Source organism: Pteropus vampyrus, unplaced genomic scaffold (genome assembly GCF_000151845.1).
Source record: "Pteropus vampyrus isolate Shadow unplaced genomic scaffold, Pvam_2.0 Scaffold5, whole genome shotgun sequence".
NCBI classification, from domain to species: domain Eukaryota; kingdom Metazoa; phylum Chordata; class Mammalia; order Chiroptera; family Pteropodidae; genus Pteropus; species Pteropus vampyrus.
In genome coordinates, this window is record NW_011888786.1 from 16323358 (window position 1) to 16340818 (window position 17461).

The window sequence follows — 17461 nt, forward strand, 5'->3', positions numbered from 1 at the left end:
ATATACAATACCAAGAGTGAGCCCTAATGAAAACTATGCTCTTTGGTGATTACGATGTGTCAATGAAGGTCCACCAATTGTAGCAAATATACCTCTCTGGTGAGGGACGTTGGTAATGGAGAAGGCTGTGAATGTGTCAGGGCAGGAGATATATGGAAAATCTCTGTATCTTTCTTTTGATTTTTCCGTGAACCTAAAACTGTTCTAAAAAGTAAATTAAAAAAAGAAAAGAAAGAAGGAAACTATCCTTGAAAAGTTCCTAGTAATGTCTATTTCTACTTGTGGTAACAAAATATTGAGGTACTTTGGACCAGATCTTTTTCATTTTGGGAAAAAATCTTCTGAGTGCCTTTTAATTGGGTAGCATTAAGGCACTGATCTGGGACAGAGGTATGAGGGCACAATAAGACCTGAGAAAGGAAGCTTGGAGTGAACACTTAGTGTTTTGTCTACCCAGCCACTTTATTTGGGGAGAATTATACGACAAATTCTAAAAATCGTCTTTTCTATCTATGTGCATTTAATGGGATCTTTTGTGTTCTTCAATGTCTCTGTTCATTATAATTGAACATTTGCTCCCAAATGGGCCAATTATAATTCCCTGGATGCCCAGAATTTAGGACCCGGGAATCTTGGACTCAAGAAAAAGCTAGCTCAGTTATTCTTGATTAAACAAATTGATTTAATAAAGGTTGATTATATTTTATGGAACTCTTGGTACATTAGAATGTTATTTGTGGAGTATGATCAAGTGTTATTCACTGCTAGGCAATACTAGTTGTCAAAGTTTGCTACTAGCATACATAAAAAGAAGTATTTATTTGCAGAGTTGTTAAGAACAGCTGGGATAAATAAAGATGCAGACAAATCATTTAATTTCAATATGAATTGTATCTATTATGATATAAAAGTCTAAATTTAAGGTGATACATTAACTAACTTTATTGTGGCAGGCATTTTATAATAAATACATGTATCAAATCATCACACCATATACCTTAAACTTACACATTATATGTCAATTGTATCTCAATAAAGCAGGGGAAAAAATGAAATCTAAACTTGATCTTTATATCATTAAGGGATCTTTTCGTCTTAAGAGACAGAAAAGCAAACTCAATGTTTTTTTTTTTTTTTATAGAATTCTTTGGTGCATGCAATTTAAAAATTGAGGAATATATTTACCTTTATATTTTTCTTGAACCAGAAAGAACCTAGTCTTTCACTTCTCTTTCTGCCTTTCTCTGTGCCAATTCCATTCTCTGACATGCTTGTCCCTCATACTGCAATGGCTACATCTTTATAACTCCAAGTTCAGTGGAAAAGAGGAAGCTCTTTTCACCATGAATATACATGAAGACCCTGAGTCTTATTCTAACTCTAAATCTGTCACCAACCCATCACTGAACAGATCACTGGGTCCAGAAGGAAGATGTACTACGGGGCAGATTAACTTCGATTATGGCATGGTAACAAAATCTGAAATCCCAAAGGCTTATAATAATGACCTTTATGTCTTGGACACATTGTTTGGCCATCAAAGGCAGGCTGCTTCTTGGTCGTCCTCACTCCTAGACTTATGTTAAAGGGCAACCACTGTCCGCTGTCATGGTGGCAGAAGAAAATTTGAATAGACCCACATTAGCAATTAAATGCTTCTTCACCTCACAGTGATATATATGTCCTTTTTTCACTATGCATTAACCAGAACTAGCCACATAGCCCCACTCGCCCATCAGAAACAGGAAGTACAATCCTACCATGTGCTCAGAATGGATAGAAATTGGATTTTTTGGCAAATAGTATTAAAATATGCCAAATGCACTATCTCACCTACTCCTGGGAGTAGGGTCAGCCCTACTACAGTTGAAAATCTATTAGTGCCCACAGAAATTTAGGCTTTTGGTAGAAAAAAGTAAGAGTGGCCATCAGAAAAAAAAAAAAATTAACTTTCCATTTAAGTAAGTCAGTTTCTAGTAAATGACCAAAGTTTTTGATGCAGTATAAGTATATATTCCTGTGTTAATAAATTATTGACTTCAAAGGTTATAAAAGTTATCATATTTGTGGTTATAAACAAAAAGCCAAAAACTAAATGTCATTTCTTTCCCCATCCTTCTGATTTGAATCTGGGTGATTTCCTGAAGAATCAACACCATCTGAAGTTTTCAGAGTAGACATTTAAAATCTAGTTTAGTTAGGTCGTAGGACAGTTCAACCTGTGAAAATACAGTGGTTTTAAACCTTTAACTAATTCTATTCACAAATAAAGATGTGTGATTTACACTTGGATTTTCATTTTTAATACCTAGCTAGAACAGTTCTGTTCCCTATGGGTGCAGCATCATTATATCAGGTCTTTTCATATCAAAGATTTTTCTTCCTTTAGTTGTGACAAACAGGTATCCATTTAAGTGAACTCAAAAAAAAAAAAAAAAAAAAAAAAAAAAAAAAAAAAGAAAGAAAGAAAGAAAGAAAAAGGAGTTAATGTAAGGCTACAATTTGCCTGCTCCATCTCTAGGAGAACACTGATTTTTTTTTAATCTTCATTTTTGTTTTCTTTCTTAGCATCTGATCTTTTATTTTTCCCCCTTTCTTAATAATCTTTCTGCATATTCACCTTTATAGCCCAGGGCACTGCAACCAAAGGACAATGACAAATTATAATCACTGGGTCTCTTAGTAAAATTCCAAAAAAATAAAAATAAAATTCATTGGGTGTTGGAAATCGGTATACTGTTAGTCAAATCAGCTCTGGTTGGGGGGAAAATATCCTATGGAACATACAACTCTTTTAGGGCTTTTGGATGGGGTAAGTTAAACAATAAGAAGAATTGCACAAAAAAGCTAATTGGGCACATCTGCCATAGGAATTAGACTAAGAATATTAATATCATTTATGCTTACTACAATTATAATTGCTTTACAAATATTTTTAATGCTGTGATGCAGATACCATTATTGGTCTCATAGATAGGAAAGCTGAGATACAGAAAGATAAAAAAATTCACCCATGGTCACACAGTTAATCAGAGGGAGAGCTACCCTGGATTTGAGAGTAGGCAGTCTCGTTTCAGTCTGTGGTTTTACCTATTATGCTATACCACTACTATTAGCTCTCCTAAAACATCCAAGCTTATGTAAACAAGTTTATTAGCGTTTTGGGATGCTCTCTTAACTCTTTTTGTCAGTAGCAAAATGCTTTTCATTCTCTAAAGCTCATCTCAAATATCAATATTTCCACTTTGCAAGCTTTCCTGAGCACCTTCCTTCTGCTGCTAACCCACTCTGTACGTTCCCTTAATTATCTCACAGGTCATCTTGCCCTGTAATTGGATAATATTGTAATATTGTGAGCTTCTGAGCAAGGGTATTATATTCCTTATCTCTGTATTCTTGGTGTACATAGCATAATTAGTGGCAAATAGTATATACTTAATGAATTGTTACTGGATTATTCACATAATGAAAAACATAAGTGCATTACATATGATTTATACTTTACTAAATTCACCAATTTCTCTTCTGCTACATTGCATAGGACAAAAATTGCTTCCGTAAGAAAACCTGGGAACAATGCCTGTGAATCTTTGAAATTACTGGGATTCAGAAGCCGAGACGGCGGCTGGTTTGGGCTTGATGATGTTGTGGTGAGAACTGTGCAGAGTGGCTTGATATCATTTGAATTGTGTGAACATTTAGAAAGGTAATGCAGTAGCAAACAATAAAAGTTGATGATAGTCTGTCTTAATGATTTATTATTGGTTTGCATAAATGGGATCATATGATTAAATCTTTATTCTTCAAATAGGAATATGAATAGTCCCTTAGAGTGTGCTTAACATGCAAACCAGAACTGACATGAATATGTTAACTGTAATTTCATTCATGATAGCTTAATAAGTGCTTTTGGAAACCAGTCATAACTTAGATTTATTTTTACAGCTTTCTTCTAACTACAAAATAGTTTTAAAATAGCACCTTCATTTCTGAAATTTCATGAAGATAGTAATTAACTGTTCACATTATGCTCATCTCATAACTATGTATATGTAAACTGAATTCGTTATTCCAATGTCCTCATTTTGCTTTCTCATTTCCATGTTTTCTAGACAGCTCATTATGAGAAGAGTTTTTGACAGTTTTAAGGTTCATGAGGAGTAGACAATCATAAAGAGAATCCTGTGACCAAAGATAGCCTTTATTTCATAATGGAACATCTTACGTCTACAACTGTCTGAGGTCAGGTTCTCTAGAAAAAGAGCCTAAGATGAAAATGCAAGTGCTTTATTGAAATAGGGCTCCCAGATGAATCCCGGAAGGGAATAAAAGAAGCAGGTAGGGCAAGGAAAGAAGATGGGGACATCTGTGGTTTCAGCTGAAGGTTTACCTCCACCTGATAGCTCCCGGGAGCTTTGCAGTACAAGTACCAAGGGTCTGGCTTTACATCTGCATCGGTCAGTCCTCACCTTGGATGTGGGGCTGCTCTGAACTGGGGCCTCCTGTGGGGCAGTTCTCTGGAGAAGAGTTGGGTGATGGGGGGGTCTTACCCAGGGGAAGGATCTGTTTTAGTTTGCTAGGCTGCCATAATGCAGTACCACAAACTAGGTGACATAAACAACTGAAATTTACTGTCTTAGTTCTGGAGGCTGGGAGTCAAAATCTAGTTGTTAGCAAAGTTCATTTCTTCAGAGGATTCTGAAAGACAAATCTGCTCCAGGGCTCTCTCTTCAGCTTGTAGATGGCTGTTGTTACGTTCACTGGGCATTTTCTCTATACTCATTTCTTTGTGTCTAAATTTCCCCTTTTTACGACACACACACAGTCATATCAGATTAGGGCCCATCCTAATGACCTCACATTAACTTCACCTCTGTAAAGACCATATCTCCAAATAAGGACACATTCTGAGGTACTAGGGGTCAGGACTTCAACATATGGATTTGAGTGGAGGGAACACAATTCAAGCCATAACAGGGTCCATCATAACAATCCTTGCCACACATGACAGAGGAGAATATTTCAATCTCCAGTTAATTATGATATATATTCTTCATCTTATTAGTAGTGAATGGATTATTTTGATCATCTTTTTCTTCTATATTTTGAAGTAATATTCTTTAGTAATGCTAATTAAAATACAATTTAGAATACATTGCCATATTTAGAGCCGAGCTGAGACTAGACAGTTTCTTTGTTTCAGCACGTCTCTCAGAATGTGGTTTGATTTGAGCTGGTTTCCTGACGGCCAAGAGTTTCATTAAACTCACTCATGAATCCAACCAGTCAGTCATCAGAAGGCTTGATGTTAAAGGAAGTTTGGTTTGATAATGGTTCCTTTCTTGAGTCTTATTAGTTACCAGTAATATTTTTGAGACTGTATGTTTACCTTAGGTCACACCTGTTTTTTTGTTTTTGTTTTTGTTTTTGTTTTTGTTTTTGTTTTCTGATGCAGGTTTATTGTGCTTCATCTGTCTTCCATTGTGGACAACAGCCATTTGATTTCTTTTGTGAAATCTTTGGAGGAAGCCGTGCTCAGCACCACTGCCTGCGTTGTCCTGCACCACCATAAAGACAATCCACATAGAGTGGTCATTTTAGCGGTGCCTTCTAAAGATTTAACCCAGGTGCTCAGGAACTCATGCTCAGAAGCTTTCAATGGCCCTACAGAGCTCTCTCGTCATTTCCAAGTAAAAGAAGGAGAACAACTTTTTTTAAGGTTTACTGGAAACATATTTGCTTCAAGTATGTATAAAGAAATTTTTTTTTTTTTTTTTTGCATATTATGTGCGCTATTAATAGCTTGAAGCCACAAACTTCGGGAAGGGTTTGCTAAACTTGTATTACTAAGGAAAACTCCAGAGGACTGAGGGGCTTTTGAAAAGCAAGAAGAGGAAAAAAATGTATTTACTTCTTTCTTCCCAGTCTCTCTTTGCTTGTTTGGGGAGATGCATGTTCCTTTATGGGCAGACTCTAATTGACACTCTTTTTAGAAATGATCCTCTATGTGATTACTATCTGAGTACAAGCTAGGATCATCTCTTTCCTACACCAAAGCAGCTGCCTCCTAAATATGCTTCTGCTTCTACTACTGGCCACATGAAATCTATTTCTCTATAGTAATAACAGAGATTTAAAAAAAAATACTCTCCTGATTAAAACCTTATAATTACCTCTTATTCTACTGAAAATAATATCCAAACTCTTTATGATGTTCTATAACGAATCTAACCTGGAATCAGTGGACTCACAAGACATGTGTGGATAGAACTATATATATTCCAGTACAATTGACGTATTTATAATTTTATTTATTTTATTTCACATGTTTAAAAGACTACTCTGAGAGGGAATGAATAAGTTTCAGCACTCTATAAGAGTCCATGGCAAAAAGAGTGGTTAAGAACCTCTGATCTAAATGACATATCCCTGCTTACTTCTCATCTTCATATTTATCTAGTGCTTTTTTGTTACCATTATAAATCTTACCACAATTCAAAATTATTTTACCTACTTATGTGTTTACTTACTTTTCACTCATATGCTTATATTATGCTCTTCACTGGAGTGTAATTTTCATGAAGGCAGCGACTGTGTCTTTCTTGCTGTTCACCCCTGAGGCTAGAATATTGTCTGATATTAAGCCTTTCAATAAATCTGTAGTAAATGAATGACTATAAACAGGGTGAGTGAATCTCAGAGGGGACAGGAAGATGAGAGGTGAGGAAATGCATGAGAAAGAAGAGATAAAAGGAGTTGAAAAGAAAGAGAAAAAAAAGAAAGAAAAAGAACACAGAAAATAAATGTGCAAGAGAAGAGAGAAAAAGATCTTTGAGAGAGTTGCCGTCACAGCAATTTCTTTTTTATAAATTTAACCCTTCCCCACTCCATCTCTTTTCCTTGAGGTGAAATAAAATCTAACAGGTATGCATGTTAAGATGAGGTATCGAGAAGAATTCAGGGATGGGTTTATGGAGATTTCTGGCCCTGGAGTCTTGTGACAGACTTGACCTCAAGTAATATTCTCTGATCACTTATAAATTAATATAGACCCCACCGACTTTGAATGATACCTATTATCTCTCTGATTCTGGAAATTACTCCAAGGCCCACTAGCTCTTTGTTGCTTCAAAAACGATGTGGCTTGAAGCTGAGGCTGCCCATTTTCTGCCATATCTGAAGTGAGACCCAAGTGTCCCAATTTGAAATGTCTCTTTCACTTTAACATGCAGAATCTCAGCCGTCTGAGTCAGCTGACAGGACTGGACAGGGAAGTCAGAGAAAGAGAAAGGCAAGGGAGAGGACGGGGGAGAGGAAGGAAGGGTGGAAGAGATCTCTTCCTACTTGGCTTCCAAGCAGAAACCACGGTGTCCACCCTGGGACAGTCTCTCTAAGAAGATATAGTCAAAAACTGGAAGTGTCCCACCCAAGCTAATAATGCAAATGATTTTCCTGTAATACTTGGGACAGCAGCTGTGTTTACCTACTGCCCTAAACAGGAATGAGTTACTGTGCTTCTTACAGGCCGTGGTACTGAGTATACTATTGTCTGTGATGGGGAGTGGGGAGAATATGCTAAGAGTGCCTGAAGATAGTCAGAGTATGTACAATTCCTCCAAATAAGGAACAGGGAAGAACTCATCTTCACTCAGAGAACATGAGTCAGGCAGGTTGCCAGAATCATTTCTGTTTTGCCTTTCCTAGAAACCTATGCTCAGATTTGGAGTCTCACTGGATTTTTCTCCCTTTAAGAGGAGCAAGATCCTCAGTAAAGAACTGATACTCATTCTCCATCAGGGCCTGTGGGTGTCTCCTTGAACCTCAGACCTGAAGACAGAGGTTGTCTGCCTGGCGTGTTTTCCTCCCCATCCATCCCTACTCCCACCTGCACTTATCTCCTACATATCTTCATATCGCATTTTGATAATCATGTTCGGAGAAACCTTCTCTATCTTTTCTGATTATGTCAGTTCTTACTTTACTCCATCAAGACCTTATTTTACTTCTCTTTTGCGGACTTTGCTATAGATGCAATTTTCTATTTATTCATTGAATTGATCAATGACAGTTTCTCTGACTACTGTTCCATCAAAGGAGGGTCAGTCCAGTTGGTGAGAATCATTTCATCCACAGCACCTAGGATGGTGCCTAACAGCTAGAAGGAATTTATTGAGTATTTGTTGGAAGAATGAAGGCAAAAGCTTGGAAAAAGACTTAACACATTAGTATTGTGTAATTAAGTATTTAAAACTTTAATACATTTAGATGACTGCCCTCTGAGAAATGTTGAAATTTCTATATTTATTATGTAGAATAGAGATGATTCTTTTGAGTGAGGGCCATGGGACATAGACTTTATTTCTACTTCTAAGAGAAAATAAAATATATAGGTGCTCCTCTTGGTTTTTATATTAACCTCTGGCATTCCTCTAGATAAGAAGAATACTGGACAAGCTAGAATATGCTTTCATTTTCTAGGCCAGAGAGGTTAATTTGGCATTTAAGCTTTTTATTGAATGATATCTGAGTCCCTGGTGCTTACCAAAAAGTGTTGGGAAATGGGCAGACAAAATTTTATATAATGATATCTTAGCATCGCCCATAACATTTAGTAATGTTGTAAGGAGGTCTGTGTGTTTCAAAGTTGCCCCAAATGCTCTCCGGCCCAGGCAAGTGATTTTTCCAGACACAGATGTAGGATATTAGGATGACTATGCTTTTATTTATTCAACAAAAATTTCCTGCTCTTATGTATATTATATTCTAGTAGGGAAAAACAGAGAAGAAGCAAATAAGTAAATAAAATATACAGCTTAATGGGGTGAGAAGTACTTTATAGAATAAAGCAGGGAAAGGATATAGAGAGTCTCAGGGAGTGTCAGAGTTGCAATTTTAAATAGATCCATTAGGGAAGACTTTTTGAGATGGTGGCATATAAACAGAGATGAGAGAGCAAGCTATAATCCCATCTCTGGTGAGTTTGTCCTAGGCAGAGGGATTACAAGTATAAATAAACCAAGGCAGAAGTGTACCTGGTGTGTTTGAGGAACAGCGATGAGGCTGTGATGGGTAGTTAGAGGGAGTAAGAGCAAAGTTGGAGATGAGGAGAGTACTGATCATGGCTTGAATTCCATTGCAAGGATTTTGCCTGTTATTCTAAGTGATATGGGGAGCCATGAAAAGTGTTAACGGAGGAGTCACTTGATCTGAGCTAAATTCTAATTGTGTTGAGAATAGATTGTGTAAGGCAAGGGAAGGAGCAGAAAGACCAATTAATGAGTCATTGCAGTAAAACAAGCAAGGGATTGATGGAGGCTTAGAGGCCGAGGTGATGGAGATATATTAGAATACAGAAATACTCAGAGCCTGTGGTTCTCATAGGATTCTTCCAATTCCCCATATTGCTAGCGTTTCACCCCTTCATCTGACTTTTCTAAGCAGAAACAGGTATTGCTACATTTGTACTTTCTGTCATCAATAAGAAATATTCCAATACCCATTAATGTGAAGAAAATATATTGCTATAAAGAATATCTAGTAACATACAAATTGTAAGTTAATTTTGTATTTTTTTAGATGACAAGGTTTTTTGAAAAGCTACTATTTCAGGGAACTATATACATAATACGTTGAAGAGAGATTCTCAAAAGGTCAACAACTCATGGTTGATTTCATAATTTTGGTATGCAATGAATAACTTTTGTTTGTATTTATCCTCCAAGTGCTTCAGTGTGGGAGATAAAAGAAAAAACCACTAGAAGAATTCTGCTTCTTATCATTTACTATCATTGCTATTATTTATTGAGCACTTATTTTATGCAAGACCCTGTGCCAATTATTTTACCCATATTACCTCATTTCATTTTCAGAACAATCTTAGGAGGTACATTTTATTTCTCATGTTTTAAAGATAAGAAAGTTAAGGCTCTAAGAAATTTAGTTAGAGTTGTGAAAGAACTGGATAAATAGTACAGTGTAAATAAACATAGAGGCTGGACTTGGATCTGTAAGTCAGAAACGTATTATAACTGCTACATCGCACTTTACTTTAAAATTTTGCTAAAAGTGGTGCAGCTGTGCCTTAGGCAGTGTTTGTTTTACCCTAGCAATGGTAAGTTCAAACATCCCAGTTGTCATGGTAAAACCCCCCATGGGTGAAATGTTATGGTCACGAAAGCTCCATTACTTTCAGTGAGCAGTGAGCAGTTTTGGGGGGGAATTCACCAGGTTTTAATAGAAATTTCAGTAATGTGAACCTAGTAACTATTTCATGTGTCAGTTCTAGAATAGCACTGTCTATTTCTGTGATGGTGGAAATGTTTTATATCTGCACTACCTAATAAGGTAGCTACTAGACAAAAGTGGCTATTGAACTTTTGAAATGTGGTTAGAGTGACTAGGAAATTGAATTTTAATTTTAAATAATGTTTTTCTGGGTACCAAATTACTTCATTTGAAGGAATGGCACAAAGGAAAGAACATAAGTAGATGATTTGGTACAATTCATAGAAAAGGTTAAGGTAACCTCAACATGCAGGTACTGCTTTGGTGACTACGGATGTCACTCTTTAATTAATTTTAAACTTAAAAAGCCATATGTTACTAGTGGTAACCATGTAGGTGAATGCAGTTCTAGAATGTCTATTATGAGGTCACGATAGTGTACAATATGATATAGTTTGCGGAAAGGAAAAAAGGTTATTCTTGAAAGGTGAAAATAATTTTTAAATACAGAAAGCGCTAACTGTTTACAATTACTTTTGTGATAGAAAAATGCAATAACACAAGAAAATCAAAGATTATTAGATCTAGAAACAGCCAGAGATCCCCTGGGCCAGTTACAGATGAGAAACCTTTTTATTAACCTACACAGTCTACGTCTATTGCTGCTTTGTCAGGATATATTTTGATAAGAGGCAATGACACCAAAAAATCTTTAATTGTATTTAAAAAATAATATGATTATTTAGATTCTAAAAATTAAGACAATGATATATCTTAATAATAACAAATGAATTTTACTTTTATTTAGGCAATGGGAAGGATTATGGAAAAGACTACAAGCTTATTTTTCACTTACAAAGAAAACCCAGGCTGGAACTCCAAATCAAAGAGGTGGATGAATTTGGAAACTATAGCTGCTCTCATTATAAGGGCACCATTGTAGTTTATAAAGTACCTAAGGAAAAGATAGTCCGCAACTTGGATCAATCTCTTATACTTAATGAAAACCATTATCAGTTTCCAGTTTGCAAATTACCATTGAGATTGCCAAAGGTGAGTTATTTTACTTTCCTAATTACCATTTTTTGTTAATTTTTTTATAATTCTCTACCACAATCAAAACTTCAAGAATATGGATACTTAAGATTAAAAGGTAAGGTAGGAATAAAGTTGATAAGGAAGGACTGGGTAGCTACAATTTTAGAGTAGTAGACTGTATATCAAGATTTCTATTTTTATATCAACTTTCTAACAGGAATAATTTGAGTTGACCTGATCCTGACAGTATGTGGTTAATGAATATGGAAATAATGTCATTCATTTTCTGTAACTGTATCTGAGTAACCAGAGAAATCACTTATACAAACATTTGAGTATATTTTAGAAGAAGAATCATGTGGTGAGCAGAAAATGACATCAAAATATTTTCACCAAGATTACCAAATCCTGCACATTTGTTTTAACAGTTAATTACTCTTATCTAAAATTCTTATTCTTATCAGGAAAGTAGGATTGAATCGTTTCTCCAAACGTGTCAAACAAATAAATAAATTCATTGCTGTAAATACTATTTCTTTTGGTAATCTATGACTTAGTACATCTCAACTATATTCTTAATGAGAAAATGATTGAAAATTTTGTTTTATCACTCCAGATGAAGAACAAATTTCTTCTCTAAAGATATCAAGAAAATTATTTTTCTTTGCTTTTTCTTTTTGTGTTGTGAATAGCAGGAATATATTTCCCAGGGGGTTAGATTTTGTACTGATTTAAAATAAATCAGTAATTAATTTGACAAATATTAATTGCACTTCCGAGACAGGGAGTGTGCTATGCTAGGCATTATGATAAATTCAGAGCTGCAGAGGAAAATGCATGCCCTGAGGCTGCACTGTCCTGAGTGGTAGCCACTGTCCTCACTTGTCTGTGGAGGATCTGAAATACGGCTAGTCCGCATTGAGATGTGTTGTATGTGTGAAATATACACTGTATTTCAAAGACTCAGTACAAAAAAAATTAAAATATTCCATTAATAATTTGTTTATATCGAATGCATAGTAAATTATAATATTTTTGTTATGGGATTAAATAAAATGTTACTAAAATTAATCTCACCTGTTTTTTAAAAAAATTATATGGCTAAAAAAGTAAAATAAATAAAATTACTTATGTGTCTCTAACTCTATTTCTATGGGACAGCACTGCTCCAAATAATTTACAATCTAACAAAGTGCGCAAAACAAGTACACGAAATCACCTTGTAAGACAACCACCTATTAAACTAATGGTATGAACAGTAGTACTAACAGTTGTTCAGAGGAGGGAACAGGCTTTTCTGGAAGCTGAAAGCAGTAGAAGTTTCGTGGTGGTTATGACATTTCATCTGAGCCTTGTAAGTTGGTAGAAATTTGGCCATTGGAAATAAAGAAAAAAATATGTTAGGATGAGGAAACGGAATGAATTTGACTGGGGATGGTAGGCATAGCTTAGCAGGAATTCATAATTCATACAACGATTATAATAATTTCTAATGTGCCAAGTCTTTTAAGAGCTCTACGTGCATTATTTTATCATTAAATCCTCACAAAAATCCTATCAGGCATGCAAATTTTAGGCAACTTGCCCAGGGTCCCATAGCTAAGTGATTGTCAGAATTACGATTCAAACCCAGAAAATCTGCTTCCCACATATGCAACCACCGTATGCTGTTGCCTCTTTAACAGATAAAGCCAGGAACCTTAGGGATACAGGATAGATTTTAGAGCATCCAGGTTCATCCTCGAAGTAGTATGACAATTTTATGTATACTATGCTTTAGTATAGAGGGGATATTAAAATTATTTAACAAATAATACGACGTGGGTTCTGGCCATTCAAACTGAAAGTGGCCATTTGAACAGAAGTGCAGGGTCCTTAGAGACATTAACTTTTTACTTAAGGTTTTGGGGAAATCCTGGGGTATCTGGGTGGCACGTATAGGGTGAAAGAGTCTATTAAGCCACTGATACTGAAAATTATATTTTAAGAACAGTAAAGCCACATAGGTGTATACTCACTCTCAATTTTTCCTCTGTTCATTTTCATTTTCATCTTAGGCCCTATTTTGGGGCTGTCTTCCCTCAGTCACGTAGCTGGTTATCATTCAGTCCTCAACCCAGATATCCTCTCCTTCCACGGATGCCCCCATCTCCTTATCTTACTTTCACTCTTTGACCCATTACCCTTTTAAAACTTACTTCATAACACTTACCATTAATTGAAATTATTAGATTTATTTATTTGTGTTCATTTATTTTCCACTTGCCTTTGCTCCTTAAGAAAGCAAGCTTTGTCAGTGAAGGACATTGTGCACCCTGTTCTATCCCTATCATCAGTGATTAGAACAGTGCCTGGCACATTGTAGGTGCTCTAAATATTTTTGACTGGATGAATGAGGAGAAGTATATCGCATTCAATAGATTCTAAAATTTTAATAACTACTGACTTAAAGGAATACTTGAACTCTCTTTGATCAGTGGTTTAAAGCCTGACTCTACAGAATTGATTTGGATCAACATGAAGATTTGAAAGTATCAGGGCTGCTCTCCTAGTAGCTCAATTTAGCACATTACTTCCTAAAATCACTATGTTTTCCTGCTGCTATGGGGTGACTAGAGGGAGACAAGTTAGGGGGACTACTGGGATTATCTGACAGAAGGTAGTGAGGGCCTCACTGTGATGACGACAGAGAATGGAAAGAAAGGCCATTATGTAAGAGAGGACAGACTTGAGATACAAAATGTGACAAAGATTCAGTTTTCAGTTTGTAGTGTTTTCTTTGTGGCCTATTTGACTGAATGTATTAATTAGCTAAATTAGCCGAGCTAGAAATTTTAGGAGTTTATATAGATTTGTTTCAATACAAGTCTGTGTAAATAATTGTCCAGGTCTTTTGCATAAGCTCTTCCTCTGCCTTGATTCTAGCACACCATGGCCCACCTACTTGCCAGAGTAATTCCCCGTGGCCATCCCTCATGGCTCTGCTGAGGTGTAACGTCTTCCAGGAAGCCTTCCCCAATCTCCTCCTCCATACCGAGTTAGATGTTCCTGGTGTGTGTTTCTATAACGTCCCGTACTTTCCCTATCACTGCAATTAGCTTATTTTATTATAATCACTTGATTCCCAATAAACAAATGTTTCTCCATCTGTTTTTGTCCTCCTAAGCAATCTTTTTAGACATCTTTTTTCCTAACTGTACTTTCTCATTAAAATTTAATATCGCAGATATTTGTATGTCTATGTACTGTGCATGTATATACACATTAAAAATTGCATTTAGTGGACACATTAAATATATTAATGTACACATTAAAATATATCTAAAATAAATAAATAAATATATATATGTTTAAATATATATATATATATATATATATATATATATATATATATATATACACATTAAAAGTATAAGCTTTTTTTTTTTTTGTCTTGCCCAAGAGTAAATTTTCTCTCCTTGAGAGTAAAGTTACCCTAGCTGGGTTGTGTGCAATTGACTTTACAGGCACATTCATTGTCCTGCTCAATTTGTATTGTCAGTGCCACATATAGGGTGTGCTTGATAATTATCTGTGAATGATTACATGAACAAGGCAATTTCTTCAAACCTTAAAATTATCCAACCTTGACACTGATAATCTTGAAACTATAATGGCATGTTAAAAATAGTACGTTTTAAATGTCAGCTGCCTTTCATATATGAATCTCAAGACAATGTGTCACCTGTCTTAACTTCTCCTCCAAACCCTGCAATGGCTCCTGGTTTCACTCAGAGTACAAGAATCTGTATGAACTTGGCCCCCACTGACTCTAGGACCTTTTCTCCTATACTCTCATGTTCACTTATTTAACTCTAGCCACAACGACTGACTCTCCTACTGTTCTTGGAATTTGTCACACACGCATCTACTTCAGGTCTTTGTGTTAGTAGTTCCCCCACCTGGATTGTTCTGTCCTTCAGATACCTGCCTGGTTAACACCATCACCTCCGTCAACTACTGGTTCAGATTTCACTTTCTCTCTGAGGCCATCCCTGGTTCTATTTCTTATTGCTATCTACTGCAACCCCCACAACCTGTCACTCCCGATTCTCTAAAGCATTGTTACCTTCTAACATGTATTTTCTTATATACTGTATTTATTAGAAAATCTTCCACTCCACAGCTAGGACATAAGCTCCTTGAGGGCAGAGATCTTTATCTGTTTTGTTTGATGTTGAATCACAGGGACCTAGTGTCTGGCATGTGTTAGGTACTCATAAATGCTTATTGAATAAATAAATTCACAAAGAGAGCTTGCATTTTAAATACAAAAAGTATGAAGAGGAAAGTGAGAAGGAAAGAAAGAAAATAAATGAGCATCAGAGGATTGACAGAATTGGCAGTGTATATTTGCAAATGCGACGGCCAGTCAAGGCTTCACTGTGGAGGTGTCTTCTGGGCTGAGGAGAAAGCACGACAATGAAGCTATCTGCCTAGCTATCTACCTGTGTGGCCAGGAGAATATTAAAGTGAGGAAAATAGCAAACACTAAGACTGTGCTGGGTGTGAGCTTCTAATCAAGGACTCAGAGAAGACAACCATGGCAAAGGCACATGTGAGGGACAGAGAAAGGTGATGAGATTTTAAAGATAAAGAGGTTCCTGTTGATAGTTCACATTTTAATAGGATCTTCTGCAAATGGTCACATAACAATATATGTGATAATGTATGGCTGAAAAGAAAGATGATTTGTTTCTAAATCTTTCCTAAGTTGTACTTCAAACTTCCTCCTTTTACAACATATTTAGGTAAAGTCAGTTCACACTATGTCTTTTTGTGCTTTGGCAGAAATAAGATCAGCTTCAAAATTCTCAACTATTTTTTTTTTAGGTGGAAGGAAGTGGTGTGTGTGTGTGTGCACGCTTCTGAAATAATGTCGCATTTGGTCATTTGCACTTGAGTTGTGACTTTTAATCTTCCTGTCGTCTCTGAGGCTTTGCTTTGAAGGAGAGAGGGGCTCCGGGTCTGGTGGCTGTTTCTGCAGGAGTCTATTTGAGGCTGCAGTTTTCCAGTCTTAGCTAACCTATATATTTACGTAAGCCATCTGTTGACCCAAGTTTTGCTTGGCCTGAACTTCCTCTATTTTTTTTAAACTGAACTCATGACATGTGATTTCTAGTGAATAGTGATACTGCTTCAACACTGACTTTCTCACCACATTAAATAACTTTCTGTATCCAAGCGAGGAAGCATGCAGAGGCTAGTGCGACATTCAGTTCGTCAGAATCACCACTTTCTCACCACTTGAGGACTTTCATCGTCATTTCCCTGCCCTGCCAGCGATGACTTTTTCTTCTATGTATTTTTTTTCCCTTAATCATATGAAATACTAAAGAACAATCTCAACTCAAATTCCAAGTTATTGACTTTTTTACATTCATGGGCACTTCGATTCCACTTAGTGTTTTTAGTTGTAATACTTTACAAAATTATCTTAAGGTTCAAAAGTGAAATGAGAATTATTACCCTTTTGCTGGCTATTAAGAAAGGAGATTAGAAAAAGCATATACTTAAAAAACAAACAAACAAACAAACCCTATAAGAGACCTTGTGTGCTTGTGTGTATGTAGAGGGGGAATAGTGAACTTAATGGTGATTTAAAAATTTCCTATAACTTAGTGTTGTGCTTTTATACTAGAGTTAATTCCAATAACTTGTATGTAGCTTTAGGCTCCATCCCTTACCAATTATAGAAGAAAGTCATGATAATCTTGGTAAGTAGAGAGAGCATGCCATTTTTTTTTTTTTTTTAACCTGTGAAAATTAAAACAAAATAAAACAAAACAAAAAAAAACTCACTCTTTCCAATGTTCCAATTCTGGCCCTCCTTGGCTCTTCCTTGGCGCCTTCCATGCCAAGAAAGTCTAAACTTCCTCTAAGTTATTAGAATGACCTTCGAAGACATGGTTTTGACCATGTCACTGAAAAATCAACTTTATAATTATGTGACATCTGAAAGGGCGAAAATGAGCAAAACTGATTTAGTCAGAAATAGGACACTTATTCTTTTTTAGAAAGTGTTTCACCCTCCAATTTAATCAGAAGTGAATCTTACCATTTTCTTTTTACCTCTCTTTCATCTTTACCTTCTCCCTCCATTTTCTTTTCCTTCTCCCCTTTTCCTCTTCTTCTCTCCTCCACCTCTTCCCTGGTCTCT

The 17461-nt window shown here is 36.0% G+C and overlaps 1 protein-coding gene across 1 annotated transcript in view; it reads left to right on the forward strand.

Annotated features, from left to right (window-relative positions):
- The window catches only part of DTHD1 (death domain containing 1), a 57918-nt gene that overhangs the window by 23520 nt on the left and 16937 nt on the right, over positions 1-17461 (forward strand). The window contains exons 5-7 of the mRNA XM_011365563.2: positions 3542-3706; positions 5456-5745; positions 11033-11277. Coding sequence (XP_011363865.1) covers positions 3542-3706; positions 5456-5745; positions 11033-11277 — 700 coding nt within the window. The remainder of the gene's footprint in view (positions 1-3541; positions 3707-5455; positions 5746-11032; positions 11278-17461) is intronic.